The 24,159-nt window shown below is 36.6% G+C and overlaps 1 protein-coding gene across 1 annotated transcript in view; it reads right to left on the bottom strand.

Moving 5' to 3' along the window:
* Positions 1–3,493: 3,493 nt before the first annotated feature.
* LOC114701822 (ankyrin repeat domain-containing protein 26-like) overlaps positions 3,494–24,159 on the bottom strand; it is a 42,665-nt gene continuing 21,999 nt past the window's right edge. The window contains 12 exon segments of the mRNA XM_037204852.1: positions 3,494–3,669; positions 6,433–6,641; positions 6,644–6,654; positions 7,779–7,993; positions 9,995–10,121; positions 13,527–13,642; positions 14,368–14,587; positions 15,273–15,457; positions 16,971–17,088; positions 17,617–17,687; positions 19,768–19,939; positions 20,774–20,987. Coding sequence (XP_037060747.1) covers positions 3,637–3,669; positions 6,433–6,641; positions 6,644–6,654; positions 7,779–7,993; positions 9,995–10,121; positions 13,527–13,642; positions 14,368–14,587; positions 15,273–15,457; positions 16,971–17,088; positions 17,617–17,687; positions 19,768–19,939; positions 20,774–20,987 — 1,691 coding nt within the window. The 3' untranslated portion in view covers positions 3,494–3,636.

Here is a 24,159-nt window from a genome sequence, read left to right as displayed (position 1 = left end):
TTGTATGCTATGTATGCTTCCAAGAACTCATAACAGTGTATTTTATCTGAAATACGTATCAAGCATCCAAGGCCAAATAATCTCCTGAATTAAGGTAAATTAAGCTCAGACCCTCCTTTCTTATACAGCCTTAGTGGTATTTATACTAACATTATAGACTCCTAACATTTACCTAACCACCTCTAGGAATGTAGTTTGAGAACATAAATTCCTTTTTTCTGATATATTAACTGATTTTAACTCTTAGTTGACCTCCTCCTTTACCACTCCCCTTTTGGGTTGTGAAAGAAAGCCTGATGGTCACTGCCTGAGGAAAATTCTTGTTTGCCTTTATGATCCTGTAAGAATTCAAGCCTGGTGAGCTTGCTTTGACTAGAGCACTGCTATTGCATTGGTATAGAACTGTAAACCTCAGAGACTGAGGGAGGATTTTCACTGGAGAACTAGAAGAATGAGATGGAAGATGAGGAAGAGCCAGATGGGGAAGAATGAGATGGGGAAGAATGAGATGGGTAAGAATGGGAGAAGAAAGACCAAGATGGGGCAGAACTAAGAGGAGAGAATTAAGATAGAACTTAGAAGGGACCGCAGATAAATGTAGAGAGAAACCAGGCAAGAAGGGAGCTAGGCAAGAGAGCAGAACTGAAGCTGTGTAGACAGAATTTTATCCCAGAGGAATAAAGTAGATGGACTAAGAGCTCGGGGTACTTAGATTCTTTTTCCAAAAATAATTCACACCATTCGTAGTTTCTCTTTTGGCCCCGGGGAAGAAGATTATTAAGGCTGGAACATAATAATTTTTGAAAGATTACAATAAATTGAATAATATGGTAGTTTTTAAAACATAATTTTACTCATTGAATTGTGAATTTTCAGTTACCAAAAATGCCTTCAAATTACCTTAACATATTATACATTCCTTTCTGTACCCTAACCTACTGAACTCTCCTTATCCTTACCATGCTATACTTAGAGGACATAATATTGTGTATATTATTGTAGGAGTCCTAGTTATCTTAACCTTCCATTGTACATTATTATTTGTAGCTCCCATTATTCTAGTTTGAATGGCCTGCTATGCAGCTGTAGGACTGTGACAGTATCTCATTTGTGTGGAATACATTATGTTTCAAGTTGAATCACAGGCTAAAAGTCATGTTGGCCACTTCCATATTGATTTAACACAGTATTCAAAATCCTCTATGATTTGAATAAATTTGATCTCCCAAATCTTAATAATTGTACTTACAATCCACTCTACCCTTAAGAAATACAACAAAAATAGCCCCAATTTTTCATTCTTACTTTTTTTCTAAGACTAACCACATGACTTCTTCCATTTAACTTACAGCAAGCCAACATTATCTATCTAAGGACACTGTTCATGAGAAACGTCACATCTTGGTACTGTCTTTTTTTTTTTTCTTCAGTAATTTAGCTAATTCAGTTTTATGTCTTACGAAACATCACTCACTTCTATCTTAATTATTACTTAATGAAGCAATAATCTGAATGACTAAACACAGGAATTTATTTTCTATTGTATTACTTTATTGGATTTCTCCCCTACCTGCAGTAACAAATTATACTGAAAACACTTCAGGAACTCTTAAGTTTCAAATAATAATACATCAACGAACATCATTAATTAATTTGTGATCAAACTTGTTATAATCCACAGGCATAATTGCATTGATTGTTAAATTACTATATATGGTTTTCATCTACGACTGCATAAGGCACATGTAAATGCTCCTATTGCAGACTCAGTGGTATTAATAGTCATCTTGCTGAAGTTAGGGGATTCTGAAATGATACAAATTATCTTATTAAATTAACAGAAACAACAGCTCATCATTTTCTTTGTCTCTAGGAGGCTTAGTTATCACAGAGTATGTTTATTTACAATAGACTTAAGACCACTGATTACTTATTCACTAATTAGTCATAAAGCACTTTGGATTTTAGCAATTTTTAGCTCAAACATCATGAAGCAGCCACATGGGGTTGACAGCCTTCATGATAGTATACAGCTGGACTTCACTATCACTCTGCCTACCCAATTTACTAAGAAATCCATTACTGAACTATAATCCTAGGATGAGTACTACAATCTGTCTTAACCTTAATAATATGATAAATCACAGTCAGCCTTATAAATCTAGCTTTCCAACTACTATTAATTTAACAGTTTGACTATTTTATCATAATTTTTCTGGTTGTCTCACACTGTTTTTCTAGCAGGTCTTAACATACACATTGAAGTCCTCTATCATTTATATCCTGAATACATACCACATAAATATTAATCCCTCATTTCCACAAGAGACTATTTAATAAATATTTGTTATGTCATTGTTCTTATGACCTCTCAAATCTAAAGTCATCACAGAGATCTGTACTGTTTTAAAACTAAAATTTAGAGTGTGAATCTAATAATGCAAGTTCATAGCTTGTTATTTGCTGAGAAAGCAGGAAAAGAATGCTCGTCCATGCAACCATACAAGAAAAAAACCTTCTTGGCTTTGAAAGGACAATAGCTTTTTCCTGGGGTTTAGGAGCACTCTTGGAGCAACTCAGAATAAAAGTGATTAATTTTATATTGCCCATTATTCAGATCCAAGCAACAGTTTTATATTTTTTATTCCAATTTTTTATGTGGCTATACAAAACATCAATTAGCCCAATCCTTAAATTCTTTAATTAAATATGTCTGTAATCCAGGTACAATTTCTGTAGTCATATTTATTTATTCAGGCCATAGATCCTCTGTTTCCAAATGACAGCAAATAACCACTACTCCATGAGATTTGGGTTGGGTCTTGGGTGGGGTGTAATTATTTTTTCGTATTCCATCTATAGAATGCCTGGCCTTTACTCCATGGATGATAGTCATACAAGTTAGCAGAGCGTTGTAATTCTCCAGAAGAAGGCTGAGGGCACACTTCTCATTTCATACTAATTTCTCCACCAAAGTATCGCAGTCTCAAGTACCTGCCATAGGGGCAGGGGGCCCTGGCCAGCCATTCAGCTTGCCCGGTGTCCTGCACGTTGGGTATCTGGACAGGGAAGGGACTAGGCTGGCAGAAGTGGGGGAAGCCCTTGCCTCTCCCACTGGGGCTCTCAACTCTGCCCACCCTGCCCAGCGGTTCCCTGGTGTCTGCAGAATCCAGGAGTGCCACTGTCTCCATCACCAGTCACAGGCAGGCCACCTTCTTGAGGAGGGGCCTCCCTCACGGTAGTATTCATTTGCCTGCCAGGAGCCCAGAAGTATAGAGGAACAGTGCTCTTGGAGAGTGGAGAAGAGCGGGCTCTCCTAGGGATGCAAGGACTAAGGGGCGGGGCGGGGCAGGGCAAGTCCAGGCCTGTTTACCTTCCCTTCCTCTTCACGGTGGCAGCACACTCCCTCACAAATAAATAATTAACCAAGAAGAGTAGAAAGGAAGATAATAAATGAAGAATAATTCGAAACTCACATTTTCACGTCTTTCATTTTATGTATGCAACAAAAATATTGAATGTTGTATTTATTAGCTGAACAAAGGAAACTGAAGCCATTTATTATTTATGGTAATTTGTTTCAGAACTGATTAAACTTCATTTGTACGTTTCGGTAATACATCTTCTTTGTCTTCTTTAGTAGTAATCATTGTACAATTGCTGCCATGTCTGCAAAAGTTCAAATAATATAAGATTTCTGTTAAACAAGAAATGTTAATATAGGAATGGTACTCAAAAGAAAGAAAGAAAGAAAGAAAGAAAGAAAGAAAGAAAGAAAGAAAGAAAGAAAGAAAGAAAGAAAGAAAGAAAGAAAGAAAAGGAGGGTGGTAGCGTGGGAGAGTTGTCGCCAGAAATAAGTTATGCTTGAAAATGCCAAAATGAGACCTAATACTTTGCATGCTAATTAAAAATATATAAAACTGGAAAAGAAAAGTGTGACCTTTGAACAATACTTGTAGGGACCTCCTGTTCTTGGGGAATAGTTTGAAAGTCATCACTTAAGTTGGATCAGATAAATGTAAATATGCTTAGAGGAGTAGATTATATGTGGAATGTTGCTGAGGTCACACTGAGTAAAAACCACAATTAACATTTGCCTATTTTAACACACCATTTCGGGGATGTGGCTTCATCATTTCAGTAGAGATATTAATCCACTTAACTCTTACTTTATTCCAAATGCATTACTTTATAATTCTTAGCAAAAGAATTCCCTTAAAGAAAATATAATCTGATTTTTTTCACTTTAATAGATTTTACTTTAGAGAAACATTCAGTTTTCTGCCTTTAGATAATTAATAATTTAACATGCTCTGTGATCAATTTTCAAAACATTAAATACGCAAAAGAAGAAACTATTATTGTCTAATGGCGTATGAAACTATACCGACGGAAAAATATTTAAAATATTATGCTATCTGGATTATGACCAAAAATTTCGACAACAAATTTACTTTGAAGAGTAGGAGAAATACAAGCCAGAACCACAAGTGAAACTTGAATTTTGTTGCTTCGTGACTTTCTCCAGGTGAAACAATCAGTGCTTTACCAGTAATTTTGATACCTTCCCACTGGATTGATCACACTAACTCACTTAGCTGTGAAATGTGAGAGAGTGATTTAAACCACACATTAAAAAGAAAGAAAAGGCAGTCTGGCAGCGCATGCTTTCCCTAATATCGAAACCCAGGGGCTGCTTCAGCAGCCTCGAAGTCCCAGTCACGGTTACCGCCGAGACATTCGGGCGCGTTCCTCTTCTAACTTTTGATCTTCTCTCGTGAGTGTGTAGCCTTTCTGCTCAATTAGCAAATGAGTTGCTCATTTTGGTCTGGCTTTCTGACTAATCCTGAAATTCTTTTCTGTTGCGTTAAGAATCGGTCAGGACAGGAGCCACAAGTCCTGCGCACTGAATTGGCGCGGTCATCCCACACAGTCATCAAGTTTCATTTCCTGGTGCTGGGACCAAAACAATGAAAAAGAATTTCCATCTGCTTGGGATTTGTTTATTTTTTCCCCTTCTAATAGACTTGGTTGCCAACTTTATCAGGAAATTTTAAATTTTTTTCTCTCCTATCATTTTTAAAGATGCCTGCTGGGTGAGAGAGTTGAGGCCCTAGTTAATATGAGTCTAAGATACTTCCTGATATTGAGAAGATCCTGAAAAATAGGGATCATTTTATTGGTTGAATGGGTGTTTTAATAACAGCATATCCATAGTAAAAAACTACTTTTTGTATTTTCTACAAATGAATATTTTGCTTTTACAAATCACCCTAGATCAAAAATTGTTCCAGTAGTAGAGATTCATCTGGAAACGGGTCAAGCATTGTGTTTCCTTACATATGGTGCAAGTGATGTGATGTGTGATGGTTGCAATCATCTTTGATACATAGATAAGGACGATTATTGAAACTTTAATCAAAGAAATTCTGATAAACGTTAAATAACAATTAATAAATCCTTAAAATAATAATTCCAATGTTTGCAGCAGTGAATAATTGGAAAAATAAAAAAAAATAAGTTGTAATCTTAAAAAAGCTTTCCATGTGTTTAGATGAAAAATGTTCTTCTTACAACTCCAAAGAATATGAAGATAGCATGGAATCTCCCATGAGATTGTGGAGAGGAGAAATAGAATTCTTATCTTTAAGGAAGTCACAAGTGAAAGGCATTGGATAGCTGCAGTCTTAGCTCCCAACCCCTCATGTGAGAGCAAGGTCCAAATGCTTAATGAACTGCACTTTGAAACATCATATCAGTCTTCAGGAAACAACCTTAATGATAATAAAGAGTGTGCAGTGATAATCACATTGAATCAAAATTGAAATCATCATGAGGCAATTGAAACATAAATTAAGGGTATGTTCTTAATCTTCTTTGATTTTGTAGGTATAGACCCTTCATAAAAATTATATTCCTCTTAGATTTCTTTATATTTGAAGCATCCACCTAAGAGTGATGTTTAGATGTCAGAAGATGCGGACAGCAGAGGATGCTGGAGAAATGGAGGATTTTTTGTTTTGTTTTGTTTTGTTTTAGAGACAGGGTTTCTCTGTGTAGCTTTGCACATTTCCTGGAACTCGCTTTGGAGACCAGGCTGTCCTCGAACTCACAGAGATCCACCTCCCTCTGCCTCCTGGAGTTCAGCCAATCCTTTTCAAAGTCTGCCTGTAACCACAGAAAAAAAATTCTAGCTTCTAAAAGCTTCGATATAGCTTTTAAAGAAAGTTTAGTATGTTTTAGTATTTACACCTATTGACCAAAATTAAGAAAAGGTTATGGCTGAAAGTGAAAGCTCCGAGGATTTAAAAATGTATCAAATTGGTTTTCTTCATATTAACACAAAATTGTGAGATTAATTTATCACCAAATTAAAAATAAGAATTATAACAGACGTCTGAAACCATAATCGAAAAGTATAGCGCAGCTGACCCTGCCCAGATAGCTGCCCAGACTCTCCACAAAGTGCAGTGGCCTAGAGTCTGGGACCAATGGTTCTTCTTGAATGAAGCTTCCGCTGCGTTTCCTACTGTTGCGGGGATGGCCAGCTGCAAACCCCGGAGCAGGGCTCGTTGCGTACATATTCAGTGCAGAACCATAAAGCTTCATTTTCTCAAAGTTATTCCTCATGGCCTCATTCGCCTGTCCTTAGACCTGTGAAGATCACAAGGGAAAACATGAGCATCCCATGTTCCCGTGAAGGATTCCCTAAAAACGGCAAAAGAGTAAATGAATTTCCCCATCCAACAATGTCTGAACACCGTAAATACGTCAGATGAGTAATGTGTACAGTTGTGACTTAAAATTGAACTGGAAATAATTGTGTTTCCGGGTTCCAAACTAAAAAGAAAATCAGACAATGCACGGGGCAGGAAAATGGCTATCGCTGATGCGTGGCTTAGCAGGTTAAGCGGCTGCCTCCTGGATGGGCTCTCATGTAAGATTTTTGATGGTGTTTTGGTATCTGCCAAGAGTCTGTGTGAGATGGTGTCTGTGATAACTTCCTTGACTGTAACAGGAGCCAAAAGGAAGTAAAGCAGCTTCTGAGACCGTTCATCCGGTGTCATGATGGACAGGGCCACAAATCCCTCCCAACGAACAAGGAACTGTTTTAACCACTTTTAAATTCTGCTTATCTTCACCTTCGTGTTAGCCTTCTCCTCATGAGTTTATGCAGCACAGAAAAACTTAGGAGGACCAGCTTTCCAAACCCTGCAGTGGTAACACCGGGAACAGAGCTGAAAGTCAGTTTACACAGTGCTGGAATTGGCCCAGGTGGGTAGCACTAGCCCTACTTGACTCCCGAGTTTAAGTATAATACTCAAACAATAGTTAAACTATAAATTTAAAAATTCATGGGTGTTCAGATCTACAACTTTAGATTGTGTAATTATATAAAAGATACAGGGTAAGGATACTGTGGGGAAAGTGCCCTACCAATCAAACTTGGAAAATAGTAGAAACTACTTTGGGCAAATGTTTTGAAAACTAGCTCATTTATAAACATTATATTCCATAATTATAATGTTTAGCTTGATTTCACATTATTAAAAACTAATGATGTCTTTCACTGATAATTATTCTTCATATACAAATTATTGACATTTGCTTTCTTTTCCCCATGTATATTATACATATAAAATGTATATTATATAAATATGTATATTCAAATAATTTATATATAACACATATAAATATAATCTATAATCTTATATATAAATACATAATTATATATAACATCTATACAAATATATGTATATATATATTTTTTAACTTACTTTAGTTGTTCACGAGATAATGACTTTGTCATTTTTACCATTTCTAGATAAGGATCCTCATATTGTTTTGGTTCAGTTTTATATGAGGTGTGATGAGTTAATTCTTCTGGGTATTTTGTTTGCAGGTTTGTAAGTGTGGATTTCTGTGGCCTTATGCATGAAGCTTTATGGTTTCCTATTATGTCATCAAAAGTTTGTTGATTTTCTTCTCTTATCTGAAAGAGATTTAAAAAATATGTATTTAAAATTGTGATAACAATAAACGTATGTGTTTGGTTCCTATAGTTTCAAGTCAATGATTTTGAATGTTCGAATGTGTGAAAAAGGTAGCCTTAAAGTACTTATCGACAATGTTGTCTACATTTGATGTGAACTAAAAACATAACTAAAGCAGATGTAGGCTTATATGTGCATATTTGTGTCTGTGTGCGGTGTTGAACTCTGAGTCATTCGTGGTAAGTCCTATATTTCTGACCTGCAAGCTGATCTCTGAATCACTCTTATGTTATTGCCATGGAGTTAGATATTTTTGAAAAAAAGTACACAATGGTTTAAAAATATGAAGAGAGAATAATTGAAATTAAAATCATTTTCAGAGTATGTAATTCTCTGGACCTAGAATATAAAATCATAAATGCTTCAGAAAGGCTGACATGAAGGTTGTAAAGGTCAATGGAGAAAAATGATGCAAGAGCCATGGGAAAGGGAACCGTCTGTTATACAGCAGCTCCAAGAGAACTGGCAGAGGAGTGATTGAGAAGAATGCCCTCTGGCAGGAACTGCTAACAGCTGGGGTCAAATGAACTGAAGCATTTCCTTAGAGAGCGAGCTCCTTCCATCCCAACCAAGTCGCCATACTGTGACCTGTCCTCTCTGTCTTCCACACAGCCCTCACAGTGAAGAGGAATGGTTTTAAATTTGTAAATTAAAGTTGACTTCATCCATAATAATGATTATTTGATAGAAGTTGTGTAAAGATCAGACTAATTCTCAGTAGTTAGACTGTATAACTCTTTAGGACATAATATAAAAATTGAGAACCTGTTACTCTTTAATATTCCTTTCACAAATGATCGAATATAGGAAAACCTTAAACATGCTTCTAATGAACAGACTGTGATAAATTCATGCCCGTGACTTCCTATGACAGTTTAGAAAGTGCTTTGTATCAGTCTCATCACCATGTTGTGAGGAAGTTAGTCTACAAGGAAAGCCCAGGTGTTCCCACGTGAGTGTTCCACCACCCTGCTGAAAATGAAGAGCCTGCCAGCACCGAGTACCAATATCCAAAGCAAGCCGACACATCAGGGAATTACACTCCATCCCCTACCCCTTCAGTCTGTCCCACCTGAATGTCACAGGAGAAGAGATGGCCGTCCTTATCAAGATTTTCCCAATCTGTAGATTTGGGAACATAATAATGTTGTTTAACTCACTAAATTTTGGATAATTGAGAAATAAATTGTCAGATGATAAATCTGAAATGAGCCAGTGTAGAACTTCAGAGAATTTAGTCTCCTTTAGAAAAGGCCATACTATTGAGCAAGAAGATTATGTCATGTCCTTTCAATTCAAATTCTTATGACTCTGTAAATGTGTTTAATTTTTTTAAAAAAGAAAATTAGGAAGTACAGAATAATGGAAAGAGAGATAAGTACAGTTTCAGATGTAGTTGACAAATGGTGATACCTGCAGTCAGTTATCCACCACTTCCAAACTCACACTCTTTCCGTGCAGTCTCCGGAATGGTCCCTGAGCCTTTGGAAAAAGGAGTGCAGTGTCTATGTTCCATTTAGGGCTGACGGGTTTTTTTTTTAAAAACTATTATAGAAGAGTACTGTCAGTGCAGAATGTGACTTGAAAGTATAATCACTGAATTTTATTTGGAACTGGCAAAATAACAGACATTGGAATCTACACATGACTGAATTTCATTTTCCGTATCATCATTATTGCTCAGCTGAACCATCCCCTGTGGTAGCATCCTTGTGGTATGGAGGCAGTCATACAATGCCTGTTGCTTGGTTTTTAGATATCACCTGTGCTTTGAGGCAAGAGAGAATCAATTGTTTCTTCTTTGAATGGAAAACTGACAACTTTTTTTTATTGATATCAAGCTGGTATCATTTTTAAAACTTTTCACTTACTGTTAAAGTATTGAGAGGTTTATTTACCAAACTGACTTTTTTTGGGTCCCCCAACTCCTGGAAAAGTACCTCATGTCTTGGTAAATCAATTGGACTATCCTTTTCAAATTGCCTGGTGTTCGAAACATCAGAGTAACTCTGCTCTCCATTTTGACGCTCAGCTGACGTTTTTGTCCATTTGAAACATTTTTTGCTTCTATAAGAATGTAAAAACTGAGTTAGTGATAGCTTCAAAGAAGTAAACATTTGCAAAGTATGTACATTGAGTCTCATTTGTTTCAAACTAACTTTATTGGAAAGCATTTACAAATTACAACCTCAAGTAAATAATATGAAGGAAATTATTAAGACACACACAGCATATAAATAGCTCACATTGAGCCCGAATAATGAATGAGAAAATATAGGACTCTCTGTGTAAGTCTCATAACCTAAATTCAGTCCCCAGAATCCACAAAAGGGAGAAGACGAGAACTGACATCATGATATGGTTCTTCGACCTTCACACATACACACGGATAAAAATTGAATATATATATATGTATGTATATGTATGTATGTATGTATGTATGTATAAAACATACACATTCTCTCTCTCTCTTTCTCTGTGTGTGTACTGTCAGACTTCCTTATTTATGGATTTATAACCAAGAAATCCAAGAGGTCTCAAAGGAACTATTGGAAAATACTGAATATGTACTGAGACAGATCTTATTTCCACTCTGTAGTCAATGAATTTAGTACAATGATTTCTGCTTTCAACTTGAATTATATATGATATTAAAGCAGGTTGCACTCCACAAACTGACAGCAAAACCTTATTGCTGAAGAAAACACCCACACAACTCACTGAACATGGAGAGTTCGACTGGGTACCTATATAGAACTTCACCCCTATGTTCTAGTTCCTTTTTAATGGGAAGGTACTTTCTAGGCTACTAAAGAAAAACTTAAACACCAACCCAGTCACAAAATCTTTGATCTGCAATGCTGTCCTGTCTGCAAAATATGCTAGGGTAATGGTGGCCCAAAGCCTATGGGAGTAACCAGCCAATATCTTGACTGATGGACTACTTTACCAGATGGAATGCATATCTGACACTACTTAGGTGACCAAGACCCAGAGACTAGATAGCCCAGAGAACTATGGTAAAACCAAATACTACTGGCCTTTTATAAAAAGTGATAAAATGATGCCTAATGACAGTCTGCTATACTCTTAGATCAGTGCCTTATTCAGCCATCATCAGAGGAATTTACTCCTGCAACAGATGGGAACAAATGCAGAGACCCACAGTCAGACATCACACACAGAGAGGGACCTTGCAACACACAGCTCTAAATGGGATGTCTCCATCAGATTCCTCTTCTCAGGGCTTAGGGAACCCTGTGGAGGAGGAGGTAGAAAAAGTGTAAGGGCCAGAGGGGATGGAGGATACCAGGTGAACGAGTCCCTCTAAATCAACTGAGCAAAGTTCATATGGACTCACAGAGATGGAAGCAGCATGCACAGGACCTACATGGGTCTGCAACAGGTCCTCTAAGTATATATTATAGTCATCAGTTTATTATTTTAATGGAACCCCTGAGTGTGTGAATGAGTGGGTCTCTGATTCTTGTGCCTGTTCTTGGGCTCTTTTCCATCTCTTGGTTTGCTTTATACAATTTTGATGCAATCGTTTTTATTTTATCTTGCTCTATTTTATTTTGTTATGTTTGCTTGGTATCTCTTAGAAGCCTGTTCTTTTCTAATGAGAGACAGAAAGGGAGTGGATCCAGATAGCAAGAGAGGCGGGGAGGAACTGGGAAGGGTAGAGGGAGGGGAAACTGTAATCAGGATATATTGTAGAAGAAAAGAATCTGTGGTTGATATATTGTGCACTCCGATAACTTATCTGGGGGTCAGAGAACAGAACAGCCATAATATTAAACATAGAGGTTAGGCAGTGGTAGCACATGCCTTTAATCCTAGCATTCCAGAGGCAGAGATCAGATCCATCTGGATCTCTATGAGTTCAAAGCCATACTGGAAACAGCCAGGCATGGTGACACACGCCTTTAATCCCAGAAAGTGATGGCAGGGAGCAAAAAGGTATATAAGGCGTGAGGACCAGGAACTAGAAGTTGGTTAAGCTTTTAGGCTTCTGAGCAGCAGTTCATCTGAGATCCATTCGGATGAGGACACAGAGGCTTCCAGTTTGAGGAAATGAGGTCAGCTGAGAAATTGGCGAGGTGAGGTTAGCTGTCGCTGGTTCTGTTTCTCTAATCTTTCAGTGTTCACCCTAATACCTGGCTCTGGTTTGTTTTATTAATAAGATTTTTAAGATTCATGCTACAAGAATCTATTTTCAATAAAAGGGAAAAAACAAAGAATAATTTTAAAAATGAAACTTCGTAAGAAAAAAATAACCTACAGATGACAAAATTATTGGTAGGCATGACTATGTTATGTATAAATAGCATGTCATTTTGTATAAGTGACTTGAATATACATAGTGTTGTGATTTGGAAGGCGATATAATATGCCTGCAGACTCATGAGAGTGAAGGCTTGGTCTGTATCTAGTGCTGCTGTTTGGAGAGACTGTGGTTCCTGAGAACATGGGACCTGGCTTGACATGTAAGCCCATGGGGGAAGTGCTAGAGGGTCATACCGTCATGCCGCTTCTGGGTCTTTCTGGTTCCTGGTCTATGGGGATGTGAACAAAGTGGGCAAGCACTACCCTCTACCATGCCTTCTTTGCCAAGATGGGAACTACTGGTTCAGATTCTGTTGGAAAATAAAAATCTTCCTCCTTTAAGTTGCTTTTATCAGGCATTTGATTAGAAACATGACAAAAAGCAATGTACATGAATGTGGGTTTCTGTCAGGTGTTCTCAATCAATCCCCTCCCAATGCCAAGGGATGGGTAAGATGGTATGTATGTGAAAACCATTCCATGCCTATCACCATTGTATTCTTCTGGGCAAAGAATGTTCTCCTCTCTTTTTTCCCTAAGCCTATTTTCTAGTTTTCAGATGTTGTCAGAGTAAAGGAAACATCCATAGAGATGGGGCGGGACATGATGTGGCCCTTACTGTGCTGTCCGGTGTCTAATTGAAAATGGACTCAGGAGCACAAGCAAACTCTAGGTCTGCTCATCTACTTACTTGCTGAGAAGAAATCTAAGTTTGGAAAAAGGTTGGGCATTCTTGATTGCTTTTTGTGTAGAGTGCCCACCAAATCCCAGAGCCTAATTACAGCTTGCAGAAAAGCAAACTGCTGGACAAGTGGAGAGTTATACCAGTTCCTACAGTCTCAGGAAACAGCATGTTATTGTGGTGATGTGAATTCCTAATCTTGAGGGCAAGGGATATCTATGTGTGTGAGCCTACCCGTGGTGACTGTGAATATGTCTGTGAGTGTGGTCTACGGAAAATCTTTTTGGCATACTCTGTACAATATAAGGGAATTTTGTTTAGCATTTCTGAGGTAAATTTTAACTGCTATAATTTAGGTAAGAAAATGCAAATATAAGATGAATTCCTACTTTGATTTTTGTACAAGTATAGCAAAAACAAAGAGTGAATGCTGAAACAGATATGAAATACTAAAATCTTACAGAGTTTTCTCTTTAGCTAGTTCCATGCGTTTCTTCTCTGTGTGATCCAGCTCAGGCTGTGGACACAGAACTAACTTGATGAGCTCTTTATTGAAATCTTCATTGCCATCTGCAGACTTTGAAAAGGTGGGAAGTTAGTTTTTAAAAATACAGAACTTGTTCTTTCTGGGACCTGTTGTTTTTCACAGGTTCACCAAGCTAGGCAGATTCTCTAGATGTTGTAATAGCATGCTGACAGACATACAAGTGAAAGAAAGCAGAGGACTTTTTCTAAAGCAACTCAAATTGATTGACATTTTCACCCTTTTATATGGCTGAAATTTATATAACAAAACACAACTTTTTTAACTTATGCCTGTTAATAATTGTTTTTCTGGTTGTGGTTGCATTTGGTTTCTGGTTGTGCCTGTGCATCTGAGGATGCTCCAGAAACATTTCACTTTCAGGAAGTGCCTGCTTCTGATTATGTGTTTTAGGTGTAACTGACTCTAAGTGAAAACACCATTACTAACATCACGAATCCACACAGGGGTTTGCATTTTCTATCAACCAATACCAGAGAGATGCAGAACAGGACCAGGATTAGGGCTCTGCAGGTCAAAGCATCTTTAACCAAACCTGACGAACTCAGTTCTAAGCATTAGGGAACACATATTCGGAAGAGACAATGAACATACCCAAGTTGTCCTCTGGCCTCAACCTGCCCGCTGTTCATTCCCCCCAAAATACTAAATAAACAGGAATGAAAATTTAAAAGTATTTTAAAAACTAAATAATTCAGTAGTTTGCACATCGAAAAAAATCATATTACCCAGAGGATAAAAATTATAGAAATACTAACCACACCCAGGTTGGCTGTTATGTGGTGCTTTGAAGATTGTGGGCCTGAAGTGGGAGTCACCATGTTCTCTTGGGTAAAGAGACTTCCCAAACTGCTCTGAAAACTTGCAACACAGCAACACTCCGAGGCAAGTATGGAGCTTAGCATGTTTAGTAATGACATGTTGTGCTGAATCAGCATGAGGAACTGAGCAGTGACCTCCTTCAGCTGGGCTTCAGTCCTGTGAAGAATGGGAGGCCAGTAGTCTCTCATTTTTTCCCTAACCAACTGGTCAGACATAGACCTTGGCTGATCTGTCTCCCACACAGCACTACACATTGAAGAAGGAATTATTTGGAAGCACTGTGTGAAATATTTCATGCCATGTTAATATTTTCCTATGCTGTGAGTGTGCCTTTATGAAGAGTGTAAGTGTTCAAAAGAACTGTTTGTGTCTAGGTTTTTCTAGTGGGAATGCTCAGGGTCAGAGTCAAGGTCAGTTGCCTAGTAGTAAACAATATCCAGAAGGGGCAGTGCCAGCTGTCCTTGGCACTGAGATTTTATGCTACAACATTCTAGAAAACACTCAAGTGTTCATTCAACACTTATATCTCTGGGAATGTGGACAAGCAAATTTGTAGCAATATAAGTATATTAATAAAAAAGCATCAACAAATTTATTGAAAAAAAATCTAAGAAACAAGGATAAATATGAGAATACTAAGAGAGAACACACTAGTATATAAAAGGGAAATGTCATCCTGATTAGCTTCTTATAACTCAGTTCATTTGTCATTGTTGTTTTCCAGGACTGTATTTTCTAGTTAGTCTTTAAATATATAATGTCACTTTGTTAAAATATACTTTTGTGACAGATGATTGTGGAGCTAAATTACTAATCTACATAATTCTTTGTCTTGACTCACTGTCTCAGTTTATGTGATTGATGAAGTTTGTTATAGTTTTCCAGCACTATTACATCATCACATGTTTGAATCTTCATTTCAGAGATCTTGCTTTCCAGACTTTGGATTCTGAGTTCCAGCTGGTTCATTACTGAAGTAGCATAAATTTCTCTGAAATTAGTAAAAAATTCTTGACCTGCTTGTATCTGGAAAAAATTAAAAGGGTTGAGAAGTTGTACTTTTAAATAACTGTAATATAAATTTCAGTGCATTACATTTCTGTAGTTCTAGTCAATAATTTTCCTGAAAGTTAAATGTGTGAAAAAATGGTAGGCTGTAAAATTTTTCCTTGTTTACTGTATCTGACCAAAATTACAAAATATTGATTCATTAGTGTGTGTGTGTGTGTGTGTGTGTGTGTGTGTGTGTGTGTGCGTGCACATCTGATTTCAGTTGCTTTAGTCTGAAGGAGATTTGAATATTTGTTAATTAACATATAATTCCATATTTTCCTTCCCTTGGGAAGTAAATAAAAAAGGATGTTGAAATGTTTTTTGATGAAAGAAATGATGAAATGATGTCAAAATTAAACCACAAGTCTGAGGGACTTGCACAGAACTCTCCTTTTTTTGTATTACACTTGATCATATGGGAAGAGCGGCATGCCAAACCACAATGCTTTACATATCCCACAAGTTGCCTCAAAGACTTCTGAGTCTCCATAACCAATGGTGCTTCTGCAGCCACAAGAAAGTTCAATCAACAAAGGCCCTACCTTTGCTAAGAGGATACTGTTAAACAGAACTGCAGGAACCAACAGTTATCATCATGTTGGGAGACCAACTCATGGATGCAATGACCCCACTGCATTGAAGGAGTTTTCATAGTGGAGTAGTGTGGTGTCCATTTCCATAAACAAACATATGAATGGCAGAATTCTGCTTTTATATGGATAGTTACATATCTTTCATTAGACATTTATAAATTAGCATCCAAGAATTATATAGACCAATGCATGCCAAGGTTGGACTCTAAAGTCCTTGAAAAGCTAATGAACAAGGGTAAACTAAAAAATCTTTTCCAAACCTGTAACACTAAGTGATTCTGATTTATTACAGTCCTTTGTCCAAGCAGCTGTTTCTCTCTTTCAACAGTTTTTAATTCCTTTTGTGAGATTCCAAAGGGAGAAACACATTTATTGGTAAAGAACTATGAATAATGATTACTATCATAAAGTCTCAAAAATTATTATAATTAGTTCCAAAAACTCACTGACAGGTTCAGATTCCAAGATAAATTCAGGAATGTACAAAGTGTTAAATTTCTTGAAAGACTGAAAGATTTGTAAAATATAACATTACTCAAACAGGTGTCTGCACACCAATTTCCAGCACTATTTTTGTCAGAATGAACAAAATGTAAAAAAAAAAAAATCTGAGTGCTTATCATTAAAGGAACATAATGAAATATTGCATATTTAAAAATTTGGTTTAAAACAACTGCAATCTTTTCTATTAACATATTACTATCAACATAGTTAACTATATGGCTTTGGTCAACTAGTTTAAAATTACAGTGGTAACAATATGAACACATGAATACAACAAACAGTTTTATCCATCAGAATTCTACTTTTGTCTACAATATTCCTACACCCAACAACTAGAGAAAGACAATTTCCAATTCAGCAGAGTCGAAATTAATAAAAGGTGAACTTACCAGACTGTCAGTTCTTACCAAACTTTTATCTTTACTTAATAGTTTTTTCTCAAGTTGTTCTAATGTCTCTGCTTGCTTTTTGATGGTTTCTTTTAACTTGAAAATTTCTTGTTCTACCCTAAAAGGTATATTTCCATCAATTACTCTGAGATTAATCAAAAAATTATCAAAAATGTAAGAAGCATTTGAATCTGGATCTGATTATATGTATTTCTGATGAAATATTTGAAAGGTAGGTGATTTGGTAAATGCATCTTATTTCTGTCTGAGTTTCATAGTTAATATGAAGAATGGAGATGTGGTGTGAGCAATTAGTCCTTAGTTCTTTTTAATTTGTTTGGTTGGAGATTGAACCTAAGAAATTAAGCTTATACATTTCACATCCTGTGACTCTGAGCCTCTTCTCAAACCCCAAATACATACTGCAAATAAAGCAAATAAAGTTTTGTTGGAGATTGAACCTAAGAAGTTAAGCTTATACATTTCACATCCTGTGACTCTGAGCCTCTTCCAAAACCCCAAATACATACAAATAAAGCATGAGAGAAGAGACCCTAAACTGATACATGTATCATACGGGTTGTATTTCCACTATTGCATGGCTTGTGTATATTAAAACTTTTTTATGTGCTACTCTAAACTATACCTTTGCAGGTGTCCCTTCCTCATCCCATCACTGTCTTCAGCCTTGGCCTCTTGATTCTGTGCTTCTTGCAGCTAACAGAAAGAGAAAAGACAAGACATGTGACTACTCAGGGACAAACCTGCTCATCAACTGTCCATATGCTGAATTTCTACAGGAAGACGCTCCCTTTATGCTCTTCCTCAGAGTGGAACAGGATTTGCAACAGGAACCTCACGGCTCATAAAACCAGTCTCTCAAGTGAAAGCTTGTTGACCCTGGTCTTAGACTGAAATACATTATCCTAATTTGAAATCTTTTTTTTTTTTTTTGAGATAGTGTCTCTCTATGTACTCCAAGCAGACAATAAACTCATGATTCTTCTGGTGTCCACTTCCCAAGTTCTGCAGTCAAAGCTATATAGTAGTATCACAGTCAGCATTTGAAATAATTTTCAGAAATCCAAATTGACAAAGTTGGCATCATGGGGAAAATCAGAAGATGTTATTATGGTAAGCATTTCTATTTTTATATTCAAAACACTTCTTCATTGAATGTAATTTGAAAATTTCATGCATATGATTGGCAAAGCTGGACCAGTGAAATGTATCAGTCTCCCACTGGGTAACTAATACTTCATGGAAGCATGTAAGAGGCAGTGTCTGCACAGATAAAATGCCTGAGTGTGTAGGTCTGCAATTACTGGCCATGTATTTAGAGGAAGTTAATTTGATATACCTCAATTTCTTTATCTGTAAAATAAAAATAGTAATATCTGTCTCAATGGACTCCAGTGAAGACTGAACGAGGAAACTATGTAAAAAATTTAGAGGGCTGTCGACACACCAGAAACTGCCCACCTTGGCTATTAGCTTTAAAATCATGGTTACATTAGATATTCTAACAGAATTTGGTATTTTTGGTAGAATATGTGAGAAGGGAAGAGGTCTTACACACGGCTGCTGCACTGTATCATGTTTCACACCATTGAGAGGGACAGGAATGAGAGTGTGCGACCTTGTGTAAATCCCAGAATTTCATCAAACACCCAGCAGTTCCATTAGCCAAAATTCCTCTTTCACTCACAATAACGTACAGCTCACTATCTTTCAGTAGCACTCGGTAGTAGATTGCTCATTCTTCAGTGAATAGCCTCACTCCCTTGTACATGTGAGCAGCAGCAATTGGATTAAGTGTGGTAATAATAATAATAATAATAATAATAATAATAATAATAAAGACATGGGGAGTAGAGAGATGGCACAGAAGTTAAGAGCACTTTCCTTTCTTCTAGAGGATCTGAGTTTGCTTCCCAGAACCCAAGTCAGGTGGCTTACAACACTCTGTAACTAAGTTCCAAGGGATCTGATTTCTGAAGTCACCCACATGCAAATGTGGATACACACACACACACACACACACACACACACACACACACACACACACACAAACACACACATATGTATACATAGACACACACACAGAAATAGAATAAATCTTTAACTCTAAAAGCATATGATATTTGGAGGAACATACGTTTAGGGAGAGTTGGAAAGAGGGGTGAGGATAGATATCAAAATACATTGCATACACATGAAATTAGCAAAGATTAGGGAAAACATAATAAAAACAAAACAAAGTTCTCACAGTTCTTTGGTGTAGGCAAACATGCTTGGTGACAATTTTTTTTTTTCAGAAAACTTTTAAAATCTAGATAGGACATATTTCAATAAAAATACTTAAAGTAACATTTAGGTGGATTAAACCCAACTGACTTGCCATTCCTTCACTTGGAAAACATGTATTAATCATAACTTGAGGGCCAAGATTTCCAATAAGTAATTATAAAAATCTCTGAATTTAGTTTTCAAGGGACATAAAGTTAAACCAATACAGTACACTTTCATGGCACACATCAATGTTCTGCTCAGAGTGGCAGGTGTGCACAGCAGAGTCCATACGAGAGGGTTTGGCTTAATGGTGCAGTAGACACCCCAAATTCATGCAAGCACAGACTTACAATGCTTGAACATTGCTGAAAATTCCCAGCTCTCTATTTCCCTGATCATGTTCTTATCCTTAAGCAAAACAAGATTCCCTATATTAAACAAGTAAAGATATAAGTCACATTATTGAAAAAAGTTTAGAAGTGTGAATTTTCACCAGTAAATTTACCTTATTCATATCATTTCTGAGATGCCTGAGTTCCATATCTTGTGCTCCAAGGCGCCTTTCAAGTTGTTGTTTTTCTTTTTTATATTGCTCTTCTTTTTCTGTTAATTGCTTCTTAATTTTTTCATAGAGATAATGAGGATTCCTTTGCTGTGCTTCTTGTTTTCCAGCCAATCTGTAAATTGAACAGGCTGGCATTAAAATTCATTTTGGTGAAAAGTAAGTTTATTATTGTATAGTATTTTAAATTGTCAGATACTTTCCTTTACAATGTTATCTCTATTTTCAGAATTCAGTCTCTCCAAAGGACGTATAGACAAGAAAGAGTATAATTAAGGACTATTCAGGGAATTGACCAGTCCCTGTCACTAGCAATTCTGTGACTATAGAAAAGTATATTTTAAATTATTCAGCAAAGTGAAAAGTTGAAAATTACATATACTTTTTTTTGCTGCTGCTAAAATATGGTCTTTCTTGAATACTAATAATGAGCTTTTAGAATTAATAGAAAAATGAAGCTTCTCATTGCTGCTTAAGAGAAAAACAGCATGGAAAAACAACCCAATTGCTTCTTCAAAGGCACTATGTGCTATACAAATTAAAATTATATATATGTATATTCATATACATATATATTAACTATACACACATATACATGCACATGCATATACACACATGCATACACACACACGCATACACACACATGCACACACACAGATTTAGCCAGAGAAGTAAGACAAGAGAAATAATTTAAAGGATTGAAAACAGGAAAGGAAGATATCAAAATACCCATTTGCAGAGGACACAATCCTATATTCCAATATAATTCTAAAATTAAATACTAACCCTGAGATCATTCAACCAACAAATGGGCTAATGAACTTAATAGATGTTTCTCAAAATGATAAACATGAAAGATGTCCATAAGGTAATGTAGCACTTAAAATTTTCCCTAAAAATCTGTAGTCTGCCCTAACTGTTCACACTTCTTTAATGTAAATACTCATACCCCACATCAATGAGTTCTAGTTGCTGTTCTTCGTTTTTACATCTGAGCTGTGATTTCCTCTTTTCTGTTTCTTGTGGCTTCTTTAGCACTTCGCCAGCTTGGTTTTTAATTTTATTACTTTTGTCTATAAGTAACTCTGAGTGACTTTGGTTACGTCCTATTATCATTTTATATGAATGAACTGCATCCTGGATTTCCAACTGTCTTCCAGAATCTACATCAGGAAAAGAGTGGGTAGAAACAAAATGCATGAGCAATTTCTGTACACAAAGGTTTATACATTTTCATATTCTGTCATTCAAGATAAACAAAGACATACTGAATGACTACTGTCTGGCATACATTATACTAAGATTTTCAAATAAACCTGACTGATCAACTGCTTTTATTTAGCTTAAATCTGATGGAGAAGACAGATAAAATGACCATTATAACCATCCATTCAGATGGATGTTATACCAAAGCAGAGTCCTGGGGTTCCACAGAGTATCTTTTTGCATTATGCCCAGGAAGATTTCCCACAGGAAGAGACTGCTAAACTAGGAATCAGAGTATTGAGTAGTAAACGTCTGTTCAGAAGGTGAAGAAGATCCTAGCCAATCTAGACAGTGGGCTTGGACTTTGTTGCAATATCCTTCTGGGTAAGGAGGAGAAATAGACTCTGATTAGAGTGCTGTTACACACAAAAATAAAATACTACAGAGAATATGAGAGCTGAAATATGGGGACTAGGGCTGTGATGTTAAATGCCCATTGTAGTCAGGAATTCACAGCAGCTGTGGTTACCTGCAAAGATTCGCACAAGATTGAGTGTGGCAACATTTGATTATGGGTGAGGAAGGGACTTATGTGGTCCTGCTGGTGGAAGGGAGGAATTTTCTGTTGCCCCATGCTTTAGTAAGTAACCCCCACATCCATGTTCATTTAGGCAAACCTAATTAAAAGTAGTAGATCTTATAAAAAGGACATGAAAATAGATAGGAAACTTGTTGGGAGTAGAGGTTCAGAGGAAGTTGGGGAAGGATAAAGGAGTGCAAAGGAGGTAACATTATACATTACAAAATATACATTATACACATGCATGAAATCATGAAGGAATAAACAAAAATACTGAAAAGTGAAAACAAGCAAAATACATCCAATAAATTATGAGACAATTGCTTCAGGCATGGAGAATGTTTATCTCTTTACTAATGTAAATAAGTATCCTTACTAATGTCTAGGTTCCTTGGCATGAGAAGTTATGCAGGCCAATATGTAAGAATTAACTGGTGCTGATCAAACAAGATAACTGCAATTAGAGGAGTGAAACTTGATCTTCATCTCTGTACAACATTCAACTCCAAATGGATCAAGATCTCTACGTAAGATCTGATACCCTTAATCTGATACAGATGAAAGTAGGGGATATGCTTGAACTTACTGGCATAAAGGACTTTTCTGAACAGAACTATGATAGCTCAGACATTAAAATAAAAATTAATAAATAGGACCTAAAAAGCTAAAAAGGTTCTGTACAGCAAAAGACACTATCACTTGAGCAAAGAAGGATTGCAGTGGATGGGAAAAATGCTTACCAGTTATATAATTGACAAATTGTTATTATCTAGAACATATAAAGAACTAAAAAAATTCAAGAAAACCAACAACCCAAGTGAAAAATTGGGCATAGGGCTGGAGAGATGGGTCAGTGGTTAAGACATTTGCAGCTCTTTCAAGGATCCCAGGTTCAAGTCCCAGCACCCATATATCAACTGACGACAGTGTGTAACTCCAGTTCCAGGGAATCCAGTGCCATTTTCTGGCCTTTGTGGGCATGATGCATGAATGTGAGGCACAGATGCACACACAGGCAGAACACGGACACACACAAAATTGAACAAAAATTAGTTCTTAAAAGATGAAATACAAAAGGCCAATAAATATTTAAGAATTTTCAACATCCGTAGCCATCAGAGAAATACAAATTAAAACTACTTTGAGATTTCATCTTTCTTCACTCAGAATGGCTAAAATAAAAAAATAAGTTATGACAAATGCTGGCATCAATATGGGGAGTGGGAACACTTATTTACTGCTGGGATGAATGCAAACTGATGTAGCCATTATGGAAATCAGCATGAAAGTTCCTCAAAAAACTAAAATTAGGTCTCCCACATGATCCAGCTATTCTTAGCACATACTCATATTCTAAATTCTAAATCCTACTATAGAGATATGGTATTATCAATGTTCATTGCTGTTTATTCAAAATAGCCAGGAAATGGAAAGATGCCCATCAACTAATTAATGAATAATCAAAATGTGGTAAATAGTGTATTGTTCAACTATTAAGAAAAACAAAATTATGTAATACGTAAGTAAATAGATGGAGTTGGAAACAATCACCCTGAGTAAGGTAACCCAGACTTACAAATATAGTTCTCCCATTTATAAATATTGGCTTTGAATCTTCAAATATATATGTTTCATTTGGAATGCCCAGAGAAGTCAAGAGATTACTGAGGAGCCATGGTGGGTGGAGGATCCTTCAAAGTGAGCAGATAGAAAGCAGAGGTATCAAGGGTTGAAGAGGATTAATGGAAACTGGAAAGGTTAAATTAGGATGGGGAGTGAGAGGGATATGTATAGGGAGTAAATAAAAGCACTAGACATTATTAAAATTTCATATGGAAATATCTGCTACTATAGAAGCTTAACATACACATGCATATGTGTACGTATACATACATACACACATATATACATACATATATACATATACACATGTGTGTGTTTGTGTGTGTGTACTGGGGGAGAGCGAGAGAAAGAGAGAATGAATGTGTTAAAATGGAGTTACCTTTTAAGAGAACAACAGTGCCCCTACTAGACACTGCAGGTTAAGAAATAAGAAGCCCAGTGACAGGAATGGATTCACTCTTTTGGAACTATTGGCCAGTGAAGTCCCACAGTCCACAAAACATTACAAGTTATTGCCAATGCTATGATTGTCCTGAAGACTTTGGCAGTAAGACCCTATTGCTGAAGACCCCATGTAGTTGAGTCATAGAGTTTAGGCACATTAAGTTGTTACTAGTCTGATAGATTAATCCCTACTGGCTAGCTTTCATAGTGCTGGAAGGTAACACGCATGCTTCCAGAGGAGAAAATCACCAGTCTTACCCAGCTGTGAACCCTGAGAGCTACAAACGGCACCTGGCCCGGTAAGATATGCTCAGCTGTGCACTAGTGGCATGGATTTATACCATGGGAGTAACCAACCACTCTCTGATTGGCTGTAAGCCCTACTCCACAAATGAATATTAGAATTTACTTTATAAAACAGATATATTTCTGGAAATGACTTATAAAGTAGTACAGTCTTTTCCTAAATCTTAATGAAATTT

The sequence above is a fragment of the Peromyscus leucopus genome, chromosome 4, assembly GCF_004664715.2.
Source record: "Peromyscus leucopus breed LL Stock chromosome 4, UCI_PerLeu_2.1, whole genome shotgun sequence".
In the NCBI taxonomy this organism is placed as follows: domain Eukaryota; kingdom Metazoa; phylum Chordata; class Mammalia; order Rodentia; family Cricetidae; genus Peromyscus; species Peromyscus leucopus.
The sequence above is the reverse complement of the archived record's forward strand: the minus strand, read 5'-3'. Positions and strand labels throughout refer to the sequence as shown.